This window comes from Hippoglossus stenolepis, chromosome 2, assembly GCF_022539355.2.
Source record: "Hippoglossus stenolepis isolate QCI-W04-F060 chromosome 2, HSTE1.2, whole genome shotgun sequence".
Classification (NCBI taxonomy): Eukaryota; Metazoa; Chordata; class Actinopteri; order Pleuronectiformes; family Pleuronectidae; genus Hippoglossus; species Hippoglossus stenolepis.
Genome location: NC_061484.1, coordinates 4,935,138 through 4,951,133, shown reverse-complemented (window position 1 = coordinate 4,951,133; position 15,996 = coordinate 4,935,138). Strand labels below are relative to the sequence as shown.

Below are 15,996 nucleotides of genomic sequence, written 5' to 3'. Positions count from 1 at the left end.
TTCATTCAAGACTTTAACCTTTGACCTATGGAGCACAGAGGATCAAATGACAATGAACAAAACCACACGTCCTGTTATTTGCTGTAGTGGAAATTGGTTGGATTTGTATGTCTTCCAGAAATATCTACCCCAAATTCTGTAATGTCTTGTACAGTTGCAGTTTCCACTATAAACACTTCCATGCCTCTGATTATAAACCATGTATTCAAAATATATATGTAATTAAAGTATCGCTGAAAATAAAAGATGGTTGCACCTTGAGGAAAAGTTTAAAAACTAATTTGTCCCTGTTGCCATTGGCATTTAAAATTAGCCTTTGAGATTTATATTTTGTATTTATATACATTGTAGTTATTGATTGTTTTTGTCATGCTCTGACTGCTGGCTGTACAGCAAATTGCCCATGGAGGATAATAGAGATTTCTTGACTTGACTTGACCAGACAGTCTTTTCTCATCAATGTTTTAAATATTGTTATTTTGTTGACATGCTCTGCTACTTGCATCATCTATTAAACTTCTGTAATGATCCCTCCTGGTAGAGAGATCCTTCACATGTGACTCTCTCTGAGGGTTCTATGTTTCTCTTTTCTTCCTGTTAGGGTTTTTTTGGGGTAGTTTTTTTTTCACACCTTGTTGAGCCCCATGACACAGATTGACATTTGTGAATATGGGTTATACAAATAACAATAAATTGATGACATTTGTGGTAAAATGGCATCTATTGGTAGAGTAAACTGTAAATCTGTTATGTATGGTATTTGCATAGAAAAATAAACCCACCTATAATTTTATGTTGTTGACTGTTTTTATCTTTTACTGATCATGAGGAGATCCTACTCCGACTACTTTCTCTTTGTCAGAATTTTTTTCTGTGCCACTGTAACTGCTCTGCTGGCTCAGTCTGGTCCAGTTTTCCTTGAACATCAGAAACACACAGGTTATCATACCCTCACACGCAAGTGGATGGCTGCAGTCATGAAACACTGCAGAGAGTTGTATACTGCACACGACGAGTCTAAAGACAGTGAATGCAGCACCATGTGTTCTTAATGACGCTGCAGCATGATTGGCTCAGAAGACGCTCCCCAGCCCCTCCCCTGACCCCTCCCACCACACAACTGCCTCCTGTCATATAACCGGTGGTTATGATGAGTGCAGCCAACACTGAAGCTTTGTTAAATTATGGACGCGACTGCCCCAACGCATGTGAAAAACACTGGAAAGGTGGAGGAAGATTTACAAGAAGGCAACGTGACGGCGCATGTAGAAGGATCCGGTGAAGCATGGGGCTGCTGCCCGAAGCGCCTGCGCGGCTTCATCACACCGGAGTACCGACATGAGCTGGTTCAACTCTGCAAACTAGCGGGACCAGTGGTAAGAATGAAGCAGCATGCTCCTCTTTGTGTATTCACTGTAATAATAAGAATCATCATAGGCATGATCATGATCATAATAATAATAATAATAATAAAACAATATTTCAAAACCAGAGTAACAGGGTAAAATAAAATAAAATAAAATATAATTGCAAAGAGAGACAATCCTCTAAAGCCACATCAATTCAATAAAAGATATAATAAGAATAATACAATAAATATAAAAATGATAACAATGCTCGTCTATGTGAGTTTTTAACCAAAACTTCAGATTCTGCTGGTCTCATGTTGAGGAGGAGTATATTCCACAGTGCGTTGTCTACCTGTACTGTTTATATTAGTGCAGGGGTTCTCACAGTGGGGTCCTGGAATCCCCAAGGGTCCTTGAGGGGTTGCAGGGGGTCCCTTGTAAAAGGGTAATCATTTATTCTCACTATAGTTTCACCCACATGTTACACACTGGCAGAATGTTTGACTGTTTTGGTCCTGAATTTCATACTTGTCAAATGAGGGTCTGTGTTCTAGTTTATGTCAGTGAAGGGGTCAGTCCAGTAGCCCAGCACAGTGAATTTTAAAAAGAGCTGAGACATGCACTGATCTCTAGAAAACCTCTGGAATTTCTCCACTGGGGATGTATGTGTGAACGCAAATGCCCGAGAGAGAGCCTCTAGAGTTTCAGCACACTTTCTCCATCTGGCCCCCTATACTTCACAGATGTGCTGTAAGTAAAAACATGTGATCTCCACAGCAGAATTAATACGTTAAATCCTTCCTCCGCCTGCTGCTTCACCTGAATCCTGCAGAGGATTTGCTGTTGTGGTTAATGCGTCTGAGCAGAGAATCTCCCATTGTTTTGTACATGTATAAAAATAAATTCTGAAGACATTTCTTCACATTTCCTCCGCAGGACTTTTGTGAATACCGCTTAAGTTGAAATTTGTTTGACGGTGCTCATGTTGCATTGTCTGACCATTGTGTATGTATTAGTTAGTGATTAAATGGGGATGACTTGACAAAGAAAAAGGTCATCTTCACAGGGGACTTATCACCCATTACAGTAGAAAGGCCCTGGTGCTCCTGATAACATTACCAATGTGTCTATTCAAGAGTCCCAGAATTAATTTCACTATGTACACCTATGCTTTTTTTTTTATTTGTCATTTATGTCTTCTGTGAAAAACTAGAACATAAATTTGTTTCCCGGACTCATATGACGTTACCATGACCATTGACCTTTGCAAAGTGACAACTGGTCAAAATTTGAAGAAATCCCCTACGGTCAAGAGACCAAAACATATGATGTATGAGGTCACATGACCTTGAACTTTGACCCCCCACATCTAATCAGTTAATCTGTGAGTCTAAGTGAACATCTGTGCCAAATGTACCAGTTTCATATCTGATTGATAAATTATGTGTAATAATGTGTAGGGCAAAACACTATCTTCACTTTCAACTCTCTATATTTTCTTTAACAATACATGCAAATAATATTGAGTTCAAAATGTTCACTGAAGCAACATCATGCCCTTCATAGTGTTAACAAATAACACTTATAAATAAACCTTTTTTTACATCATCTATGACACACAAGGAGATTGTATCGAACTGAATATTCTGGTCGGATTAGTGAAAACCTTAAGAACAATTTGATTGCTCACATGTGCAATGCTACCTTCACCTTCTCCGGAGGCCTGATGTGATCTCCTGTCCAAAACAAGCAGAACACAACAGTGATAAGGAAGTGATGATCTAGGAAAAAAAAAGTTTTATATTTCTTCGAGTGTTTTCCATCCTGGAGCAACACTACTAAACTCAACAGGAAGTTTTGAATTTACTGTGCATTATTTATGCAGATTTGCCTTTTAAAGGTGTCATACTGAAACTCCTCTTAGAGAATTGATAACAGTGACATCATATTGGATCAGTCTAATCTAAAGACCTTCAGATGCAAAATCGTAAACCGTTTGAGACTTCGCTGAACACTGTTGCCCTGGTGGGTGACAAATGTCATGCTTTACCATAAAATAGGAAGTGTTTGTAACTCAAACGTCTGTTGTTCAATCTGTTCCAAACGTCCCATGTTGGAGACATAGTCTGTGTTTGGAAAGTCAATTTTGCTTAAGAACCTTCCTAACTGAGTGAAATGACCCGGAAGTATTTCAGCGGCCGCCATAACAAGAGCTGTTTGAACTCTCTAAAGGACAAGGAAAGTAGCTTCAATGCTTCCTCACTTTTCTCCTTTAGCATAGGTATGTATAGGTGTATATGCCACTATATATTATGGATATAATGTATATTACATTATATCTGTACAGGAGAATAGTGCCTGTCTAAATTCCACAGATACTCCCTTCTCTCTCTAAGTAGTGCCCATGGTCAGGTTATAGATTAATGACCAACCAACAGTACATTGTGTCTACGCTCATTGACTATCTAACTCAGATGCTCCAGACAGAGAGGCATCATCTTTAACTCTTTTATGTATTTCACCAGTGGCAAGACGTGAGGACACAACATGATTTAGGAATGCATATTTAGACTTAACTATCCAATAGGATGCGAACACCTACATGTAACATAGAGTGACAGCAATTCTAGCCATTCATGGATGTGCTGTTAGAATGGGTGATACAAGTAGAGGGAGATATACTGGGAAGCTGTGGGAGACATCTTCAGACTTGGGGGTGACAATTGCTCTTGTTACTCTGTTAGCGTTTGTATATTGTTCCACCTTCTGGTCTCCTTGATGCATCAAGTCTACATTAAAATCTTCTGCATAATATATCAGCAGCTGCCTGAGTTCTCCTTTCACCAGCTTCCAGAAAACTTCCATAACAGGAAACACTGGACCATTCTTTATGAAAGGAAAGGCTAAAATGCCGTCCCACACAACCCCATAGTTGCCCCTGGACACACCCACGTAAATATGAAAAGCAGAACATCAGTTTTATTCTCCTGCCACAATCCAGAACTGATGTGAATCATCACATGATCGTCTGAGCTCTTGATTTCTTCTGTCACATCTGTTCAGTCAACAACAAACATATTAAACTAATATGTTCAGTTCAAAATATCATCATCATAAAACAAAAATAAGTCATTTTTAATCCCCCGATTGTGGAATGCACACAAAAAAGATTTTTCTCCAAATATATTCCTGACATTAATATATTATTTCATCATTTCAGTTCTCTTGTTTCATTTTCATTGAAATCTGTGTTATTGTTATATGAGTAGGTGATGATTAAATGTTCCCTTGTAAGTGTATGTGGAGTCGGATTTTTCTCCGAACAGTAGTTCTCCTTTCTCCTTACACCCTGTATCACATCTTTCCTTGACCCTGTGACATATTACAATGGGGTAGAGCAGGGGTATTCAACTAAAATTTAAAGAGGTCCAGTTAGAGAAAATTTCTTGAAGCAAAGGTCCGGAAGATCATAATGTCTAACTATTTAGTGTGATATATATTTAAGTAGCCTAGTAGTTCTATCAACATCTGCATGTACTAAATACCTGACTGTCAAATCAAATGAATTCAGTACGATTCAAAAACTTTTTGACAATATTTATTGTCACGTAACATAGAACTGAACATATATGTATGATTGCAGATATGTATAATGTTCTCTCATTAACTAAATAAAAGTAGGGCTGCATTTCAAAATAAGAGAAAATAAATAAAATGTGAAAATTGTGCATGTTCAAATAAAGGGCTTAACTTCAGAAAAATAAAATAAAGGGAGCAAAAGCTTGAATTTCCCTTTTTCTGTTTCACTCCTGTTTCTCCACTTTCTCCGTCTCACTCCTGTTTCTCCACTTTCTCCGTCTCACTCCTGTTTCTCTCCCTTTCTCCGTCTCACTCCTCTGTTTCTCTCCCTTTCTCTGTCTCACTCTTCTGTTTCTCTCCCTTTCTCTGTCTCACTCTTCTGTTTCTCTCCCTTTCTCCGTCTCACTCCTCTGTTTCTCTCCCTTTCTCCGTCTCACTCTTCTGTTTCTCTCCCTTTCTCTGTCTCACTCTTCTGTTTCTCTCCCTTTCTCTGGCTCACTCCTCTGTTTCTCTCCCTTTCTCTGTCTCACTCCTCTGTTTCTCTCCCTTTCTCTGTCTCACTCCTCTGTTTCTCTCCTTTCTCCGTCTCACTCATCTGTATCTCTCCTTTGTTTTCTCTACCTGTATCGCTATCTGTCTTTTTCTTTCTACCGTCTTTTCGTGTGTAACTTGCCTCTAACTCTCTCATCTGTCTGCACTGTAGAGTCGCAATGTTTACTGCCTGGAATGCACAGACTTGATTGGCTGAGTAGTATCACGTGGGATGGCTTAACTTGCATGCAATTGGTCTGTGCGTTTCTCATCCGCTAAACCACTACCATAAAGACTACAAAAGCTGCGCTGATTACAAATAGAAGCGCCCCGTCAGGTTTTAAATCATAACCTTCTGTTTTGGCTGTAGGTCCGGGTCCGTACGGGATGGCTTCTGGGTCCGGACCCGGACCGCGGTCCGCCTGTTAATGACCTCTGGGGTAGAGGAATAGTGGTTAGGAAAGGTGATTATTTGGACTTGCCGAAAGCAGCCATAGCTAACCTTAGTATCGCTATGTCATGCATGTTTGGTGTGTTTCTGGTACGGGCTCTCCAGTGTCACGTGGACACACAAAGTAATAAAAAATGTTTATCACATCTTGCCTTGACAGAGATCAGGACCTGTGACACCCAGGAATATCTGTCAGTCCGATATGGTCAAATAAAATAATCAATATATCACATTTATGTGGTGGGATTGATTTTGTTGACCAAAGGCTGCCAGTTACTAACCGCTGATGTAGTTTATCAAAGGATGTAGAAGAAGACATGTTCAACTCGGGCTATAGACTGAAGGCAATATACAGTATAAATAATATAAATCCCAAGGCAGGCTTTAGACTGTACATCTAAACAGCTAGCAGAGGTCTATACTGGAGGTTAGTCACCGTATAGGGCAGGGGCCTATTCCTTTGGTGTGTGTGTGTGTTTGTGTTTAGAGATTATAGTCTCATGAGGGGTGTACTGAGATATTTACTCCTGGACGCAGAGAGTACTAAACCTGAAGAAGTCAGTCGAGTAATCTGATGAGATCCTGCTTAGATTTCCACAAAATCACTTTTACACTTGTGTGTTTGTTGCATGTTTATGAATGCATCCATTGGCTGGTGACAGCCTCTCAAATGCAAGGATTTTCTTTATTGTGTAAACGTGCATGCATTCACAATGCTCGTATAAGTTATTCATAACTAAGTTAGCATGCTGCTTTGACCAGATCTTGTTTTACATTCTAGTAAGCTCTCCCACAACCGTGTCCATTGCTATTTAGTTTGTTATAGATAATAACTGTTGAATATACACAGCCACCCACCTCCACTAAACTGAATGCTCTGCATAGGTGACCTACTGAGTTGGTTATTAAGAATATGACTCATATTATTACATATTGAATCTAAAATGCTGCACATTGTCTTAAATATGTGTGATATTTTTGAAGGATAATTCTCCGGGCTTTACTTACTGTTCTTGAAAATGTCTATGATGTGTCATGTTGATGTCTTTTTTTTCTATGAATGTATCTGGTATTTAAATTAATAAGCAAATGAACAAAGGGTATCATTTTTGTCTTCCAGGTCATTTCCCAGTTGATGGTTTTCATGATCAGTTTCGTGAGCACAGTGTTTTGTGGTCACATGGGGAAAACTGAACTTGCAGGAGTAGCATTAGCAATTGCGGTGAGGAGACAAACATGTTCTTAAATTCTGCTTTGTCTAAATCTGTGTTTAACCCTGGAATCCAGGACAATTGCTTACGGTTTGTTTTTTTTGTTTTTTTTCCTAAATTATGTTTTGTTGTCATTTGCAGGTGGTTAATGTCACTGGTGTATCCATTGGAAGTGGTTTGTCGTTAACTTGTGATACCCTCATATCTCAGGTACTGTCCTCACCAGAGGTTGTTGCTATCTAACCAAGTCAAACCCAGCCAGTACCGCTAGGTTCCCAGGTTATCCTGGGGTCTCCTTAAAAACAGCTTAACAATGAGCTTTTGTATTGAGTCAGCTCATACCCTTGGTTATTGGCATGATTGTGTGTTTTCCTTCACTGCTTATTTAAGTGTCTGTGTCTACCTGTATGCAGACGTATGGGAGCGGTAACTTGAAGCGTGTGGGTGTGATTCTCCAGAGGGGGGTTTTGATTCTGCTGTTGGCCTGTTTCCCTTGCTGGGCCATCCTCATCAACACTGAACCTCTCCTCCTTGCTGTCAAACAAAGCCCAGAGATCGCCAGGTCAGTCATTATTCAATCCCCCGAACAACACATGCTTTCAGCTTCTTTTTCACTGACATGGCTGGATGGGGATTCTTATCTAGACTGACAATTTACACTTTAAGAAATCTTAAAGAGTGAATGCAACTATGGAGATTACTTGCACTTGACTGACTAAGCCACACGAGAGCAGCAGAAACGAGCTGTAGAATACAACACTGACCTAATGCCTTGTAAATTGATATGGTAAATAACTACTTTCTTATTTATACATTGAACAGATACAGATGAATATTAACTTGCATTAAGCGCCAGGTCTTTTTATTTGCTCCACTGATAACATAAAAGCATCGGATATAGCAGCTTAGAAAAAAACAGCTTTCAGAGAGCTGCTGATTCTGTGGGTGCTCGACCTTTCATGGTAATTCCAACTGCTCTTTTACAAGTTTGTGTATATGATTTCAGGGACTGAAGTATTCATTTAAGGTGAACTGTCTTGTCCGTTGGCTCAAAGTTGACATCCGCCCAAAAGCTGAATCCTAATGATTTATAACCTCTTACTTGATGTACAATCATGAATCTCAGTCACACATGCAGTTTCACATTAAAACATTATTTGTTCTGTTTGTCTTTCTACATAAAGCCTGTCACAGATGTATGTGAAGATCTTCATGCCTGCTCTACCGGTGGGTGTGGTACATTCTAGACATTGATGGATCAAAGTGGTTTTTCAATTTTTAGTCATTTTAAGTCATTCTATGGGTCAGTCCACCAAAATTGATTCAGACCAAAATATCTTAAAAATCATTAGAAATCCTTGGGAAAAAAAACCCATGGAAATCCATTGGATTGATTTCCATGAAACTTGTTGGAGATACTCTGAGAAATGGATTTCATTGTAAGAACCCTACTGACTTTGATGATGTCTTACCTTTTCTTTCAGCACAAGTTCATAAATTGTTCTTAAAATATCTTGACAACCATTGGATTATTTAATCATGACAAGATAATTTAAGATAAGACAAGTTGGGATATTTTCATTGAGCATCATCATCGGATCAACATTTTAAGTTTTAAGAAACTTGATATGTGACTAAATATTTGCAGGATTATAAAATTTGCATGAGCCTCGGCTGTACTTCAGTGCTATTGAGGCTAATATTAGCATGTTAATACATCAAAATAAATGTATCTAGGCTATACAATGACAGTTGTTGATTTTTATAGAGCAACTGTTCGATTAAGCACAAGACTACCCTGTTGAAATTTAGACACTAAGCCAGTGAGTGTACTGTGTACATCGAATTGAGACACAGCTCTAGTCTTATTGCTCAACCAAAACTCTCATGCCCAAACGTTTCTCTTTGCCTGTGCCAGAATAACTGTTGTGATTTCATGTTTTCCTTCTGCAGGCAGCGTTTATGTACCAGCTACAAGGGAGGTATCTTCAAAATCAGGTGACACTTTCTGTCCCTTTCACAAACTTTCTTGACACACTTCCTTCAGTCCATAAAATGAATATTGAGCCAAGCTTGTGTTGTGCTTTACAGGGAATTATATGGCCTCAGGTTATAACTGGAGTGGTTGTAAATGTCTTCAATGCTGTCATCAACTACATTTTCCTCTTTCTTCTGAATTTGGGTGTTGCGTAAGTTTTTTTAAAATTTGCAATCTCCAAAGAAAATTAGGCATTTCTGCTTATAATGACTTAATGATGGATCTTTAGAAATGTTATCAGTCCATCAACACTGAATAGTACAGTCCAATTTAATACTACATATCTGTGAAGAACCAATGCTTTCGACAGTTTTTAATTTCTCTTTACTCGTCTGTTTCTTTTTCTCAAAGTGGATCTGCAGCTGCCAATGCCATCTCTCAGTATTTGTTGGCTGTGTTTTTATACATTTACATCTGCTGTAGGGGTCTGCACAAGGCCACGTGGGGAGGTATGATCTGTTCTTTCTCTTTATATGGTTGACTCTTTGTCTTACTCTGTCTTCTAATTTCATCCTCTTTCATCATTCAAGTGCGTGGACTGTGACGATAATAGTTGTACATTATAAACATTCCTCTATGTAATGTTTGACAAGGTAATAACTGTGTAATACTGTGTAGAGAACAGGTCACAGTGATGACTGGAGTTTCTCTCAGATCTTTATTCCAGAGTGTTTCATTATTTCTTCATTCATGTTCAGATTTTGTAATGTCAAAACCCTGCCCCCCTCAAATAGCCGCTGCTCATGTACAGTTTTCTTCTGCTCCTGCTCCAACCTGTTCTTCACTCGGATTATACGTTGTTGCTGAACTTCACATTGAGTCCTTCTTCTCACACTCAGGCTGCTTCTGTGCGCTCACGAAAGTCCTGCTCTCAGATTTGTGCTCTCATTTTCAGGCATTAGTGACGTAAGACTGTCACAATTCCATAACCAACTGAATGGACGTTGACCATGCTGGCATTTCAAAATCTCAAGTAGCAATATGCTCTTAAATAAAGAAATAAAAAGAACCCCTGTAGATGATGTAGCTGCTCAGAGTTAGGGCTTCTCAGAAGACTGTTGTATAAGACAACTGATCATTTGCTCGTCAAACAGTAATTCAGTTTTTTGTCTGACTTGAAGTAAACATTTGCTTAACTAGTAATGTATTAAGTGAGCACTTTTAACCTGCTCTATTAATCTTTAAGCCCTAAAATACGTATGCAATACAATTACACAATGTCTGACTGTCGGTCTGTGTGTCTTACTTTCTATCTGAGTGTCTGTGTGTCTATCTCTGTGTGTGTGTCTGACTCTCTGTCTGTGTGTGTGTGTGTGTGTGTGTGTGTGTGTGTGTGTGTGTGTGTGTGTGTGTGTGTGTGTGTGTGTGTGTGTGTGTGTGTGTGTGTGTGTGTGTGTGTGTGTGTGTGTGTGTGTGTGTGTGTGTGTGTGTGTTTTTGTTTGTTTGTGTTTGTTTGTTTGTTTGTTTGTGTCTGACTGTATGTCTTTGTATCTATCTGACTGTCTCTGTGTGTGTCTGTTTGACTGTTTATGTGTGTTTGAACTTAAATGGATACATTCTCTTAAGTATAAATCTCACATTAGCATTTGGCCATGCTGCCTCTAACATGAAACAAAAAAATGAAATGAAATAAAAAGGTATTACCATAATTTACTTGCTTGACCTGTGGACCTGTGACTCACAGGTTGGTCACTGGACTGTTTGCAGGAGTGGGGACCCTTCATGCAGTTGGCCATTCCCAGTATGCTCATGCTGTGTCTGGAGTGGTGGATGTTTGAGTTGGGAGGATTCCTGGCCGGATTGATTAGTGACACTGAGCTGGGAGCTCAGTCGATAGCATATGAGCTAGCTGTTTTAGCTTACATGGTAATTATTGATGCTGATTCTCTGCTCCAAGGAGAAGTTTGAATACACTTTGGAGGATTACTTCTCTGTTTTTCCTCAGTTCCCATTGGGATTCTCTGCGGCTGCCAGTGTTCGAGTGGGGAATGCGCTTGGTGCAGGAAACATAGAACAGGTCAAGTTATCATCCAAACTCCCCATCATCTGTGCATGTAAGAACCCAACCATTCCGAACCGAACCAAACCATTCCAAACATTCATGTGAAGAGATCTTAACACAAGTCACATTCCACATAGAGATGTATTGTACTTGAAAACTAGAAGATGGGTTCAGGACTCTAGGAATCATGAACTCTGTAAGATATGATGCTGCCTCACCATCACAGGCTTTGTTGATGAGGAGGATTTTAAAATCTGTTCTAGATTGTACAGGGAACCAAAACACTGAGGATGAATAGAATATATAAAATAAATATGATCTTTGATAGTTCCTGTCAGGATCATCTGGAGTCTTTAGAGACAAATTACAACAATCCAGCACAGAAGAAACAAATGCATTGACTAGTTTATCGGCATATTTTTTAAGCAGAAAGTTACACATGTGAAAAGGGGAGTTCTTAAAATTAGTTTTACGTGGGAGGTAAATAAATCCTGATCAAAGTTAATTAATCATGATATTCCTGGAGGGCAGTGCAATGCCTTCACATGATTACCTTTCTCTCCTCCTGTGATTGCTAACACACTTAACAGTTGCAACTAGAAGCCAAGGTTTGTTAGCTAAGTAAGCTTAGTAAGACTGTGCATGCCTCGCACCTAACTGGCCCAGCATCAAAGAGCGTTGAACGCAGCAATACGAAATAAAAATAAATAAAAAACAGAAAAAAGATATCCATTAAATTCTGTTATGATGAAAAATAATCTTTAATCATAGTGAAGTAGCACTCAAAATTGTCTTTAATTGGTTCAGGAATGGACAGTTTATTTACGTATATTAAATACTTTTTTGTTTCAGGGGCACGAATATACAAATATATTTGACTATCTCGTCAACACAAAAACCCCACTACAACATTTAAGTGTTCACACTGCATGTGTTCACATCATGCCAAATGTCCTCAGTTTTGATCATTTAACAACTGTTGTTATCTAGCTAAACACTGAAACATCATAGTGAAAGTGCCTGGGTTCTTGTCTTCACTTCTTTCCTTTCATTTTAATATGTATACTGATTTAAATATAGTAATCATTCTTGAGGAACATTTTTAACAATATATTTTACTATTTTGTGTCTTTCTCTTGTTACAGTCTTAATTGCATGTGTTGTTGGAGGTAGTCTCAGCATCGCCAGAAATCTCGTTGGATACATTTTCACCTCAGAGCAGTGAGTAACATCTTTTAAACAACTTTTTACTTCCATGAACAGACAGCATAGTTCAGTTATCTTGTCTGTCTCACTTTGCTGTTCAGACTGTCATACATTAACTAATGTCATCATGAGCATGACTTAGAGATGTTGTAGTCCATATTTGTGATGCCAAAGACAACACTGCTTAGAAGTCATATGATGCCCAGTTAGTTCCAGTACAGTTAACCCTAACAATCCTGATTATAAACATTATTCAAATGATTACGTAAGCACACTTTCAAGCTGCATTAGACTACATCTAATCTCTATTTGCATGTTTTTTCAGAGACATTTTACAGAGGGTTGCTGACGTCATGATTATATTTTGTTTCATGCATATTTTAGATGCCACTGCGGTGAGAAACAGTTTCAACAACAATTTCATGCATTTCAGATCTGATGAAGACAAACATAATGTTTTTGACCAGATCTGTTGGATTTTCACAGGGTGTGGCTGGAGGAGTTCTTAGAGGAGTAGGTAAACCATTGGTTGGTGCTCTGTGTAACCTGGTGGGATACTACTTCATTGGCTTCCCCATTGGTGTGTCCCTTATGTTTGCAGCAAAAATGGGGATTGTAGGTGAGAAAAGACCAATAATGACCAGCAATTATAACTTAACCTTGCCTCCTGTTTGTCAAGAAACATTCAGGAAAGCCATTAAAAACATGTGTCATTTCTGTAATAGGACTATGGACTGGAACTACCATTTGTGTGCTAATGCAAGCAGTTTTCTTCATCATATTTTTGTACAAACTTGATTGGAAGAGGGCTGCTGAAGAGGTGTGTACCTACATTCCTTGACCAATCAGGGTTATATTTGCAATAAGCTTAATTTTAAGTTGAAGCATGCTATTAACTGTTTTTCATTTCTATGATCAGGCTCTTGTGAGAGCAGGAGTCCAGATCAAAGAAGAAAAAAACATTGTGAGGATAGAAAATAAAGGTAAATAACATCCCGTTCACACATGAACAACGCAGTAGGAGATTCTCTGCTCGGATACGTTCAGAACAATACAGAAATCTCTGGATTACTCAGAGACAAAATGTAACATATTAATTCCACTGCGGAGACACATGTTTTTGTTTACATGAAATGGTAACTGGTGTAAGCTCTTATCACCACAGACTCTTCGTCGGTGTCTTCTATGTGGGTGGTACCACTTTTTCATTATGAGATATTTGTATTCTTTTTGCATCTGTTGCGTGTTCGAGTCATCATCAGTGTGCCCACTCGCTCATGGTGAATCCTGCAGAGAATCTCCTGCTGTGTTCTCACATGGGCTCCTTTGTCTGGAGAAACTCTGTAGAAAGTCTGGAGGCTCTCACTCAGACTGTGGGTTCTCACATACAGCCCCACCAGAGAATGTCTGCAGATTATTTGGAGTTCACTGCATGTCTGAAAGCAGCTTATCTGAAACATCTATTGTATTTGTATTGTAAGTGTTAATACTATATGTTTCTCCTCAAATCTCCAGACCCGAATCCCAACCAGGCCCAGGTCAGCACCATTGAGTCAAGTGGTGAGAGTACTGAAGAGGGTAACGAGGAGGTGCATGATCCAAACCAGAACAGATACACAACTACGACAGTGGGAAATGTTCTCTCAGTAACACAACTGGTTTTACGGCGGGGACTGGCACTGCTAGTTATGGTTGTCATCCTCATCGCTGGAATCATCGCCAGCTACTTCCTCAATAGGCTGCTAAAATGAGTCCTTGGATGATGCAAGGCTGGCAATCAGACTAATGGTTGCCAGGTTTGTTAGCATAAAGTTCCATAAAACACTTATTTTAACACTATATGACATTATTGTATGAAATGGTGTCATGTGGACACTGGCATAAAGCCCAGAGTTGCAGTGACAGTTCTTCTGGAAGTTTCTGGGAAGAGCTGTGATGGTCCCAAAAATGTCTTCAGTTGAGAATTGTGGAGGCCATTTTTCTCTTGGTAACCTTGAAGGTAGCATAATTTGTTTAGCCTTTGCAGATCTGTGCCTCAACACATTCCTGTATCTGAGCTCTGTAGACAGCTCCTTCGACCTCATAGTTTTTGCTCTGTTATGCGTTCCTTTCTAGATCATGTCCAATCTAAACTCACGACAGGTGGACTCCATTCCATATTCCAACATCTCCTATATCAAGATGAATGGGAGGGAGCTGAATTAAGTGTCAAATGTTGTAGCAAAGGGTCTGAATACTAAATGGTATATTGAATTTAGACAAACGAGGCGTATAGGCTGCACCAAAACAAAATGTAAAAAAAATGGTGTGAATACTTTCACAATGTAGTGTAAGACTCAGTAATCACTGAACAATTAGTCGATTGTTCAAAAGTTACTTTGTAACCCTTTTTTGTCACCAAATGGTTGTGGTTGCTGAAATAAAACAATGTCGATCTAAATCTGGTGCCTTTTGATATTTTGGTTTTGTCAGGGGGAATATTTCACCTCTTGGTGACTTTTGTTTGAGTCAGTCATTATGGATATGGAGAACATATAGATGATATTGCAGTCCTTCAAATATAGAATCTGAACCTGAATCACTTTCTTGTGTTTAGTATGGACATTAATTGCATTTAGGGTTCTGTTAATGTATTCATTTTATCAATACATCCACATCTCCGAGAATTTTATTGCCAAATAACAAAGACTGAAATAAATAAAAAGTGAATTTAGTCTTACCAAAGATGGTATGTAAGCCTTTTCTGTAATGAGTTATGTTCTCATCATCTCAATATAAATAAACAGTTAAATGATTGATGTTAATGTGTTGTATGTATATTTGTAAAACATTGACACACTTCTCTATCATTTTACAAACTGTCTCTTCCAATCAATGTTGTAAATACTGTTATTTTGTTGATGCGTTCAGATACACGTGGCATCTATTGCACTTGGGGGAGGGATCCCTCACATGTGGCTCTCTCTGAGGTTTCTACGTTTTTTCAACCTGGCAATGTTTTTTTGGGGTAGTTTGTCCTTACTTTTGTCGAGGGTTAAGGACCGAGGATGTCGCACCTTGTCCTATGAGAGTCTCAAAGGTTTGATATTTATTTATTTCATCCTTTCATAATTTTCTCATACAGGATAAATAAGAGCTGCAGGTTCACTTTAAGGGCTGATTTCATAGTGAGTCCTCGACTAAAAAGGACATTTTAAGAAAATCACATTAGTTGTGCATTGAATGATGCTGCTTGAATTTTTATGCTTTTGAAGTTATGATTATTCTCTCCTGTGTAATATTATAACTCCACCAACTGGTGGTGCTATGAGAACGGCTACCACTACAACCACTGGAAATAGGCAGTTGTGTTTGCACTGTGTTGCATTTGTTAGACTTTGAGCCTGACCTTATGATTATTGAGAATAGTGACCCTCAGGTTTTACCTGGTTTAACAAGGTTTGTTTACTCATCATATTGTGATGTGTTGTGAGGCCATTCCACTTATTAGTTCTTTAAAGGGGACATAGCATGCAAATTCCACTTTGTTAGTGCTTCTACAGGTTAATGTGGGTATCTGGCATGTCTACCAACCCAAAAACTCTGGGGAAAAAACACTCGCGCGTTTTGTTATAGTTCCTCTAAGTCAG

The 15,996-nt window shown here is 38.8% G+C and overlaps 1 protein-coding gene across 1 annotated transcript; it reads left to right on the top strand.

Annotated features, from left to right (window-relative positions):
* Nucleotides 1–1,117: 1,117 nt before the first annotated feature.
* Nucleotides 1,118–15,142, top strand: LOC118100222 (multidrug and toxin extrusion protein 1). Its single transcript, XM_035145075.2, has 16 exons — nt 1,118–1,376; nt 7,031–7,132; nt 7,263–7,331; nt 7,535–7,683; nt 8,306–8,348; nt 9,075–9,119; nt 9,213–9,310; nt 9,511–9,608; nt 10,844–11,025; nt 11,105–11,213; nt 12,307–12,382; nt 12,693–12,762; nt 12,854–12,986; nt 13,093–13,187; nt 13,287–13,350; nt 13,883–15,142. Exons 1-16 carry the CDS (start codon nt 1,185–1,187, stop codon nt 14,116–14,118), a joined length of 1,761 nt encoding a protein of 586 aa, XP_035000966.2. The 5' UTR covers nt 1,118–1,184; the 3' UTR covers nt 14,119–15,142.
* The last annotated feature ends 854 nt before the right edge of the window (nt 15,143–15,996 follow it).

Bases quoted from the DNA above. Each gene is read 5' to 3' on its own strand.
- LOC118100222 (XM_035145075.2), top strand. From the start codon at position 1,185: ATGGACGCGACTGCCCCAACGCATGTGAAAAACACTGGAAAGGTGGAG. The intron at 9,609-10,843 runs GTATGATCTGTT...TGTGACTCACAG, and splicing joins GCACAAGGCCACGTGGGGAG to GTTGGTCACTGGACTGTTTG. The intron at 13,188-13,286 runs GTGTGTACCTAC...TTCTATGATCAG, and splicing joins GGAAGAGGGCTGCTGAAGAG to GCTCTTGTGAGAGCAGGAGT.